Source organism: Balaenoptera ricei, chromosome 3 (assembly GCF_028023285.1).
Source record: "Balaenoptera ricei isolate mBalRic1 chromosome 3, mBalRic1.hap2, whole genome shotgun sequence".
NCBI classification, from domain to species: domain Eukaryota; kingdom Metazoa; phylum Chordata; class Mammalia; order Artiodactyla; family Balaenopteridae; genus Balaenoptera; species Balaenoptera ricei.
Window position 1 is genome coordinate 182548171 of NC_082641.1, and position 10817 is coordinate 182558987.

At 49.2% G+C, this 10817-nt stretch overlaps 1 protein-coding gene across 1 annotated transcript; it reads left to right on the plus strand.

Annotated features, from left to right (window-relative positions):
• Nucleotides 1–2337: 2337 nt before the first annotated feature.
• Nucleotides 2338–10759, plus strand: LOC132363502 (lysine-specific demethylase 6B-like). The gene is made up of 8 exons (XM_059919190.1): nt 2338–2482; nt 2602–2751; nt 5575–5768; nt 5891–5949; nt 6032–6103; nt 6202–6328; nt 10175–10299; nt 10700–10759. The coding sequence occupies exons 1-8, from the start codon at nt 2338–2340 to the stop codon at nt 10713–10715; spliced, it is 888 nt and encodes a 295-aa protein (XP_059775173.1). The 3' UTR covers nt 10716–10759.
• The last annotated feature ends 58 nt before the right edge of the window (nt 10760–10817 follow it).

A 10817-nucleotide genomic window follows, 5' to 3' on the forward strand; every position in this document is an offset into this window, starting at 1 on the left:
CCAGGCTCTGTGGGGACGCCGGGCCCCAGCGGGGACCCATCACTCCCCTCACGCAGCTCAAATCTCCAAACCCAGCAAGGGAACTGCTGCCGGGAGGCCCACGTCTGGGGAGAGATGTCGCCACTGAGCAGGAGGAATGTCGGGAGAGGGGAACACACAGCCTTTGAATTCTGAATCCCTGTCACCATTTTGGCCGTATTCACCTGTACTCTTATGGCCTGACGTATTTCTTCAAATCAGAACATTGACCCATTTCTTTTAACTGAATACATGTGAGCAAAAAGAGGTGTATTGTCTCTGTAAATGGAAAACCAATACAACTTGCCATAAAGAAAGGAAAACATTAAAAAAAAAAAAAAAGAAAGAAAGAAGGTGTAAAAACTAGTGGATGAAATTTGATGAGGGAAAACAGAGGGTTTGCCTGGTATCAAAGTAGCTCCCTCAAGATGACTTATTAATTTCAAGGGGAACGCCTTTACTTGACTGTGGAGAAGCACGGAGTGACGCCCTGAGTCAGAGGATGGAGGTCACGTCACCAGCAACGGGACACCTGTGCTCTGGACACCACCTTCCCAGAAGGGCACAGCACCACAGCTGCAGGATTCCTGCCAACACATACAACCTCTCACTGATCATGAGACGATATGAAAGAAGCCCAGGATGAAGGACCGCCTATAAAATAACTGACCAGAACTCCTCAAAATCATTCAGGTCATGAAAGACAGAGTGAAGCGTTGTTAGATTAGAGGAGACAGAGGAGACAAACATCCTGCTGCACTGGGACTGGCTCCCGGGCCAGGAAAAAAAAAAAAAAGCTGTAAAGGATGTTACTGGGACAACCTGTGAAATCTGAACAAGAATTCTTGATTAGATAAGGTATTGTATCAGTGCTACTTTTTTCTGATTTTTGACAATCATGCTGAGGTGACAGAAGGGAACATCCTTGTTCTTAGAAACACACTGGGGTATTTAGGGGTAAAGGGGTGTGCTGCCTGCAGCTTGTCCTCAAACGTGCAGGAGAGAGTGCAGACAGAAGATGGAGCTACCTGCAAAATGTCACAGCTGGCGGGTCTGGGTGAAGGTCCCTGGGAATTCTCAGGAAACTCTTGCAACTTTTCTAGGAAGTTTGTGATTATTTCAAAACAACTACAGAACAACCAGAAATGAGGTGTGCAAACAAACACCAATGAGAACAAAATGAGGTTATTAAATTCTAGCTTTCACGACCTGCCCCGGGCTTGGGTCTGCTCTCCCTTGGTTAAAAAGGATGAACAAAACTGGGGGAGGTTAAACTTTTGCTGAGACTTTCTCCTTGAGATTCCCAGAAGGACTGTAGAAGGGAGAGGGGAGTAATGTCTCATCCCCTTATTTGATGTTATTTATCGTGGGACCGTATCCCACTTAATGGCACCTTGAAGACACCAATCCGTGTGTCCTTGCTTTGGGAAACATTCTTGTAGAAGGTGGGAGCCACGGAAGGCTGCTGAGTGAGGGAAGAGTTGTGGCTGGTCTCCAGGGAGAATAATTTAGACTCAGGAAGGCCCAGTGCATCCTTGATCTTTGGTCAAGGGCATTTCCCATCACCACTGAAGTTTGCAGATGCAGCCCCAGCTGGAGGCACCACCGCAGGCAGCTTAGCACTGTATGCTGTGGGTACGAGTCCTGTGCAATCTTGGGCAATGACTGCCTCTTTGAGCCTGTTTCCTCCTGGGTGAAAGCGAAACGGGGATGATGATGATAAAATCCACCTCGCAGGAGGGACTGTGTGTGTTTGCAGGGGGCGCGGGGGCGGGGGTGCTGGCGGGGCTTTAAGGAGATGCTGCACGAAGACCTTGGTCCAATATTAACGCCCCGGCGGAGGGACCAACATGCCCTTGAGAGCAGCGGCATCTTGTGTCCACCACTGGTACTGCAGCCTCCTCCCTGAGCCCGCGGAGCTCTGTTCCAGGTCCCGGGAGTCCAGGCACCTTCCCGCTGCAGCAGAGCCCGTTTTCTAATGGGCTAACAAGACAACAGATATGTTAAAAATGCAATACGTGAGATCGTGATAAAAGCTATGCAACAGCAACAAAATTCCCGTAGATTTAGGTAGGAAAACAAGGAAGCTCTACTTCAGATGGGTGGTCAGGGAAGGCTTCTTGGAGGAGGTGAAATTTAAGGTGCCTCTTGGAGAACTCATTCACATGAAAATCAAGGGAAGGGTAAGTGCACAGATTGGTGTAATAGGGAAGAAACCTTGTATTCTATTACAAGCTAGTCCCTCCCGGGATGTTGCCTATCAGCTTAAATTAAACACAATGGCCCATCTCCGGGAACACTGCCTCCCAGGTAATGAGCATGACACTAAAACACCTCTGTTCAGCTCCCAGGAAACCTCCTGACCAGGCCCACCTGAGAGCGCTGCAGGAGGAAGACATCAACACCTCCCCTCCGGAGGCTGACGGGAACCAGGAAGTGCTTGGCTTTAGTCCCGCCCCTTTCAGTACGGAAGAATCCTGCGCGCTCTCTCAGGGAAGGTGGTTCTTTGGCACGCAAGTCCACTGTCTTCTCCAGATCAACGTCCCAACGACTCGATGTATTAGCTTGTCGTGCGGGGAGCAGTAGAAGCTTGGACTCGGCAACGGGGCAGCAAGGAGGCAGCTCCCCTGAAGGGTGATGGAGTAGGGCCGGGGCAGCGGACGGCGGGGACCCTGCAGACCCACCTGGGCCACTTGGACAAACTCACTCAGGACTCAGGAAGGGATGGGGAGGGTGGGTTTCAGTGACGCGTTGTCGCGTAGCAGACAGCCCCAAGTTAGCGACCTAAAACCGCCGTTTTTTACTTGCCGGGAGTCTGCATCCTGGGCTGGTCCCAGTGGGACAGCTGTCTGGTCCACACAGTGGCTGTTGGGGCTGGAGTCCCCTCACTGTCGGGGTCTAGCTGGGCACCGACCCAGACCTCGGTGTGGCTGCTTGGGCTTCCTCCCAGCGTGGGGGACGCAGAATGGTCAGCCCTCCTCCCCGGTGACCCTTGCAGTGGGCAGAAGCAGAAGCTGCAGGCCGAGGACCTCACGTCTGCCCCATTCTGCTGGCCAGAGCGTCCCCACCCAGATTCAAGGGGGGTTTGACTCCACTGCTCCACCGGGGAGCTGCCAGATGGCGCTGCCGGCTCTGGAGACGAGCCGCCCGCCGCACTGAGAGAGAGCCTGAGTGTCGGGCGGCATCCCTGGGTTCCGGCCCATATTCTGCCTCTGGACGCCCAGTTTCCTTAGTTTGAAACGAATGGATGTATTTCGTGCTTCGCAAAATCAGGGGTGACTTTCTCTGTGGGCCCTGCTGAATTTGGAGTTGTTTAAAAAGAAATTGGGTGGAGGTAAATTGTGAGACAGGTGAGGGGTGACCCAGCTGCTCATGTCTCTCCTCCTTCCCCTTTTCTCATGTGACCCTCTCTTTCTCTTTATTGAGGGAGATTTCAAGCAACTGCTGGTTTTTTAAATTTTATTTTATTGAAGTACAGTTGATTTACAATGTTGTGTTTGTTTCTGCTGTACAGCAAAGTGACTCAGTTATACACATATATTCTTTTTCATATTCTTCTCCATTATGGTTTATCAAAGGATATTGAACATGGTTCCCTGTGCTCTACAGTAGGACCTTGTTGTTTATCCAGCCTATATATAATAGTTTACATCTGCTAATTCCAAACTCCCAATCCATCCCTCCCCCACCCCCCTCCCCCTTGGCAATCACAAGTCTGTTCCCTATGTCTGTGAGTCTGTTTCTGTTTCGTAGACAAGTTCATTTGTGTATATGTGACCGTCTCTTATTCCATCTATTCATCCATCCATCCTGCCATCCACTCATTCATGCTGTAAAGAACACCCATGAATAAGAACGTCATCAGTAACTTCCCCATCTACAATCTCCACAGGCAACACTGTCCTGAATCCTTTACACGGTCGCTGTTCTCTCCCTCTTAAGAGCCCATCACGTGCACATGTACCCACGTGGACGTGCTCTTTCCTCTCGGCTTTGCTCCTGAGCTGTGTCTGTGCTGCTCTGTGGCCATGGCTCATTCATGGTCCCTGCTGTACAGGACCCCGCTGCTCAGGTCACCAGTCTCCCATCCGCTCGCCTGTGATTGGGGTCCTGGGCTGTTTTCTGCTCTTTCCCACTGCGAACGGGGCTGGTCTGAGCAGCCTTGCTCGGGTCTCCTGATGGATGTGCTGGGATCAATCCAGGAGTGAAATTGCTGGGCGTTAGGGCAGACCAGTGTTCAACTTGATGAGATGATGCCAAATTGGTTTCCAAAGCTGGACCAAATCACTCATTGATCCATATCCTCTCCAACATTTGAATGGTTGGCCTTTAACATTTCTGCCAGTTGAATGGATGTGAAATGTGATCTTACTAGTCTCTGCCTTCACTTCCCTGACACCAGGCACCTGCTCCTTTTTTTCTTTTTTAAAATTAATTAATTTTTGGCTGCGTTGGGTCTTTGTTGCTGCGTGCGGGCCTTCTCTAGCTGTGGCGAGTAGGGGCTACTCTTCGTTGCAGTGTGCGGGCTTCTAATTGCGGTGGCTTCTCTTGTTTTGGAGCACGGGCTCTAGGTGCGCGGGCTTCAGTAGTTGTGGCTCGCGACCTCTAGAGCGCAGGCTCAGTAGTTGTGGCGCACGGGCTTAGTTGCTCCGCAGCATGTAGGATCTTCCCGGACCGGGCCTTGAACCCATGTCCCCTGTATTGGCTGGCGGACCCCCAACCATTGCGCCACGAGGGAAGTCCCTGTTGTATTTTTTCAATTCCACCTACAAGTGTTGTCATACGGTATTTGTCTTTCTTTGTCTGACTTACTTCACTTAGTATAATACCCTCCACGTCCATCCACGTTGTTGAAAATGGCAAGATTTCATTCTTTTTAAATGACTGAGTAGTATTTCATAGTATATATGTACCACATCTTCTTTATCCATTCATATGTTGATGGACACTTAGGTTGCTTCCATGTCTTGGCTATTGTAAATAGTGCTGCAATAAACATTGGGGTGCATGTATCTTTTTTTTTTCTCTTTTTCAACATTATATTGTGCACAATTTCAAACACATACAAAAGTAAAAGGAAACCATATTGCGTTGTAAACGTCAATCTTGTTTCCTCTGTACTTGTAGCCTTCTCTTACCCATGTATCCTCCACTGCTACTGAAGCACATTCTAGGCTTTCTCTTGACGAGATCTTTCATTGGGTCCAGTGATAACTTAAAGAAACTGTTATTCATTGAGCACGCACTGTGTGCCAGGTGCTTTGCACCTGTGGCCTCATGCACACCTGAGGACTCTGAGGGAGGGGCTGGAGCTCAGAGCAGCAGTGGGAGAAAGGGGGTTGGTTGTAATCCAGGTAAAGGCCAGGCACTGGGAGGACCAACCCTCCCCGCTTCACGAGGGGCTGGGGTTCTCTCCTGTTCTTCCTGGGCTGAGCTCTGAGAAGCCCGTGTCCATCCCCTCAGAGGCCTGGGGAGCAAGAAGGGCCAGGGTGAGTTGGGGCCTCGCTCCCCGCCCTCTGCCCCTGCCCCGACACCCTGCTCGGCCCTCCCTCGCAGACTTGGGCCTCTTCTCCACCAAGACGCTGGTGGAGGCGACTGGTGAGCACACGGTGGAGGTGCAGCAGCCCTCAGACAAGAATTGGGACCCGACGGGCACGCGACAGATCCGGCCCTGCGAGAGCTCCCGTTCCCACACCACCATTGCCAGGTACACGCAGGACCAGGCCTCCTCCTTCCAGGAGTCCCTGCCGGTGAGAGGCGGGCACGGGCAGAGGCAGGGGTTGCAGAATCGGGGGACTTGGAGCCCCGGCTGCGGTGGGAGGGCTCCTGGAAGGCCGCTGACCCAGGCCTGCCTACCCCTGTGGCCAAGCAGGAGGAGGAGAGTGAAGACGAGGAGTGGGAGCCGGACAGCAGCACAGGAGCCCCTCCTAGGTAGGGACGCTTTGCCCCTGCCCTTCACAACTCCTTCCCTTCCCTGCGCTTCTCCACCAACCTGTGCTCTTCACCCCCGCAGCAGCGCACCGGGCCCGAAGAACCATCACATCGTCAAGTTTGGCACCAACATCGACCTGTCCGATGCCAAGCGGTCAGTGGGGCTGAGGCCAGCAAAGCGGGGGCCGGAGCGCTGATGGGTCGGCGGAGTCGGGGTCGCGGCTCACTTGTGTTGCCCCCTCACCACGGCAGGCGGAAGCCCCAGCTGCAGGAGCCGCTGAAGCTGCCCGCCTTCACGCGGGTAACCTCCACGGGCACCGTGCCGAGCCGCGTGGGCCGCACCATCCCGGGCACGAACACGGCGCAGCTGTACATGAAGGTCCCAGGCAGCCGAACCTATTTTTTTTTTTTATAAATTTATTTATTTATTATTTATTAATTATTTTTAGCTGTGTTGGTGCTTCGTTTCTGTGCGAGGGCTTTCTCTAGTTGCGGCAAGCGGGGGCCACTCTTCATCGCGGTGCGCGGGCCTCTCACTATCGCGGCCTCTCTTGTTGCGGAGCACAGGCTCCAGACGCGCAGGCTCAGTAGTCGTGGCTCACGGGCTTAGTTGCTCCGCGGCATGTGGGATCTTCCCGGGCCAGGGCTCGAACCCGTGTCCCCTGCATTGGCAGGCAGATTCTCAACCACTGCGCCACCAGGGAGACCCCCCTAACTTTTTGAATTAGTGATTTTTTCCGGTTATATACCCAGGAGTGGAATTGCTGGATCATATAGTAGTTCTATATTTAGTTTTTTAAGGAACCTCCATACTGTTTTCCATAGCAGCTGTACCAATTTACATTCCCACCAACAGTGTAGGAGGGTTCCCTTTTCTCACACCCTCTCCAGCATTTGTTATTTGTAGACTTTTTGATGATGGGCATTCTGACAGGTGTGAGGTGATATCTCATAGTAGTTTTCATTTGCATTTCCCTGATGATTAATGATGTTGAGTGTCTTTTCATGTGTCTGTTGGCCATTTGTATGTCTTCTCTGGAAAAAATGTCTATTCAGGTCTTCTGCCCATTTTTTAATCAAATTTTTTTTTTTTGATGTTGAGGTTTTTGTTAGTTTGCTTTTTCTTAGTTCCTTGATTTCCTTTTTTTAAATTGAATTATACTTGATTTACAATGTTGTGTTAGTTTCAGGTGTGTAGTAAAGTGACTCAGTTTTATATATATATATATATATATATATATATATATATATATATACCCTTTTTCAGATTCTTTTTCACTGTAGGTTATTACAAGATATTGAATATAGTCCCCTGTGCTATACACTAGGCACTTGTTGTTCATCTGTTTTATATATAGTAGTTTGTATCTGCTAATCCCAAATTCCTAATTTATCCCTCTTCCACTCCATTTCCCCTTTGGCCATAAGTTTGTTTTCTATGTCTGGGAGTCTATTTCGGTTTTATAAATAAGTTCATTTGTGTCATATTTAGATTCCACATATCAGTGATATCATATGGTATTTGTATTTCTCTGTCTGAGTTACTTAGTATGATAATCTCTAGGTCCATCCATGTTGCTGCAAATGGCATTATTTCATTCTTTTTTATGGCTGAGTAGTATTCCATTGTATATATGTACCACATCTTCTTTATCCATTCATCTGTTGATGGACACTAAGGTTGCTTCCATGTATTGGCTATTGTAAATAGTGCTGCTAGATGTTGACTTGTATGAGCTGTTTATATATGTTGGATATTAACCCCTTATCAGTCATATCATTTGCAAATATTTTCTCTCATTCGGTAGTCTGCGTTTTCATTTTGTGGATGGTTTCCTTTGCTATGCAAAAGATTTTAAGTTAAATTAGGTTCCATTTGTTTATTTTTGCTTTTATTTCCTTTGCTTTAGGAGACAAATCCAAAAAAGTATTGCTGAGATTTATGTCAAAGAGTGTCCTGCCTGTGTTTTCTGGTTTCTCGTCTTACGTTTAGGTCTTTAATCCCTTTTGAGTTTGTTTTTGTGTTTGGTGTTAGAGAATCTTCCAATTTCATTCTTTGACATGTAGCACTCAGTGAAGAGACTGTCTTTTCTCCATTGTATGTTCTTGCCTCCTTTGTTGTAGATTAATTGACCAATTAATTAATTGCGTGGGTTTATTTCTGGGCTTTCTATGCTGTTCCATTGATCTGTGTGTCTGTTATTGTGCCACGTGTCTAGATTTTTCATTTTATTGTCTTTTGATGGTCAGAAGAACTAAAATTTAGCACGGTCATTTATGATTAGCATTTTTGTGTCTTGTGAAATAAAAACCCTTTCCTACCCTAAGGGCAGAAAGATGGCTACCTTAATTTCTTTCCATAAGTTTTAAAGTTTTGTTTTGGCCTTTAAATCCTGAATTGATTTAGAGTTGCTTTGGAGTGTGGTGTGAGGTAAGTGTGGTGGAAAGAATAACGGCCCCCAAAGGTGCACCCATCTTAATATCTAGACCCTGGGAACCTGTCACCTTATATGGCCAAAGGGATGCAGACGGTGAGGTGGGCAGATTGGCCTGGTGACCCAGATGGGCAGAACTTAATCCTGTGGGTCCTTAAAAGCTGAGACCCTCTCCCGGCTGTGGTCAGAGAAGCGAGAAGAGAGTCTAAACATGAGAGAGACAGGCCTTGCCTTGAATATGGAGGAAGGGGGTCTGGGCCGAGCCATGCGGGGGACTCTGGATGCCGTGAGCGGCCCTCCGTTGACAGCCAGGAGGAAACAGGGACCCAGTCCCGGCACTGCGAGGAACTGAACTCTGCCGACCCCCAAAGGGGCAGGGGACTGGTCCTCTGGAGCCTCAGGAAGGAGCCAGCCCCACCCAGTGCAACCCATCTTGGACATCTGACCTCCAGAACTGTCAGATGTTACACCCCTCCCGTGTGAGCCTCTAAGTTTGTGGTGATTCGTAGGCAGCAGTAGAAGAGGAATCCAGAGGGATCCGGTCTTATTTTCTGCTGTCTGCGTGCCCCGGGCCCAGCACCTGCAGTGAGATGTCTCCCAGCTGCTGCCCCTGCTCTCTTTCCGTCAAAGTTCCAAATGCCCCTCAGCCTGTGCCAGTGCCCCTTCATTTTCTGCCCAGTGAATCTCAGCTCCTGGACTGTGAACTTCCTTGCTTCTTTACTTGTCCGAGCAGCAGAAATGGACCCCGGCTCTCCTTCAAGGGCTGGCAGAGCTCTGGCCCCTGGAACGCCCCCTCCTGACCCCATATGAGCGCCTGGCTGGAAAGAGGGATGTGGGGCTACGGTGAAGCCACACCCTGCCCCTGCTATGTGACTGTGGGTGGGGGAGGGCACGTCTCAGCCTCCCTGGAGCCCGATGCCCAGTCTGCACCCCAGGCTGTGACCAGTCCCCTCTCCTGGGGTTGTCATGGGGACAAATGCACTGCCTGATGGGCTCCCTCGTGCAGGATGGCAGAAATGGTCGCAGCTCGTTGGAAGTGGGTCTAGTGAGCCATCTCGTAGCTAAGTGGCCTCGATTGTTTTAGTGTCTTAAAAAGATTTTTATTGGAGTATAGTTGATTTACAGGGTTGTGTTAGTTTCTGCTGTACAGCAAAGTGACTCAGTTATACATATATATATACATTCTTTTTTATATTCTTTTCCATTATGGTTTATTACAGGATTCGAATATAGTTCCCTGTGCTCTTCAGAAGGACCTTGTTGTTTATTTAAAAAAAATTTTTATTGGCATATAGTTGATTTACAGTGTTGTGTTAGTTTCTGCTATACAGCAAAGTGACTCAGTTATACATACACATATATCCACTCTTTTTTAGATTCTTTTCCCGTATAGGTTATTACAGAGTGTTGAGTAGAGTTCCCTGTGCTATATACTAGGTCCTTACTAGTTATCTATTTTATATATAGGACCTTGTTTTTTACAAGTGGCCTCACTTTTTTTTTTTTTTTATTGCTATTTTTTCTTTTTTTTTTTAAATTTATTTATTATTTTTATTTATTTTTGGCTGTGTTGGGTCTTCGTTTCTGTGCGAGGGCTTTCTCTAGTTGCGGCAAGCGGGGTCCACTCTTCATCGCGGTGCGCGGGCCTCTCACTGTCGCGGCCTCTCTTGTTGCGGAGCACAGGCTCCAGACGCGCAGGCTCAGTAGTCGTGGCTCACGGGCCCAGTTGCTCCGTGGCATGTGGGATCTTCCCAGACCAGGGCTCGAACCCATGTCTCCTGTATCGGCAGGCAGACTCGCAACCACTGCGCCACCAGGGAAACCCCATGGCCTCACTTTTGAACAAAGATTTCTTATGGGACTTTGCAGTGATGACAGATCTCTCTGGTTGCAACAACGTGGAACTTATCTTTTTGTGAGTCACTGCATGCAAGGTGAGGGTTTAGGACACTTCACAACAATGGGATTTCTCGAGGGTCTCCCAGATTGGACCAGATGCTCTCTAAGGCCTTCCTGTCTGGGACCCTCACAGAGGTGATGGCAAGGCCACACCCAGGGGCAAAGCATCAGGGGCACGGGAGTCTTAAATGATGCATAGGGAACAGCCAAGCAAAGGAATGGAGAGTCACGCTGCGTGGGGTCTCCACACAGAGGGTTTGGGGGATGTAGTCCTGTGATGCCCTGAGGGGGTTTCCCAAAGGCTGGATCCCGGGATGGGGGGCGGGTGTTGGGGTGGTGAGGACAAAGCAGCTATCCTAACAATCACTTTCTCACTTTTTTTTTTTTTCCTCTTTTTTTGGCTGCATGGCTTGCAGGATCTTAGTTCCCTGACTAGGGATTGAACCCGGGCCCTGACAGTGAAAGCGCTGAGTCCTAACCACTGGACCACCAGGGAATTCCCATGATCACCTTCTTTTGACCACGTGAGACAGC

Excerpts from the sequence above, each read along its gene's own strand:
- LOC132363502 (XM_059919190.1), top strand. The coding sequence starts at position 2,338 with ATGACACTAAAACACCTCTGTTCAGCTCCCAGGAAACCTCCTGACCAG. Across the intron at positions 2,752-5,574 it reads CTCAGGAAGGGATGGGGAGG|ACTTGGGCCTCTTCTCCACC; the intron begins GTGGGTTTCAGT and ends CCTCCCTCGCAG. Across the intron at positions 5,769-5,890 it reads CCTTCCAGGAGTCCCTGCCG|GAGGAGGAGAGTGAAGACGA; the intron begins GTGAGAGGCGGG and ends GTGGCCAAGCAG.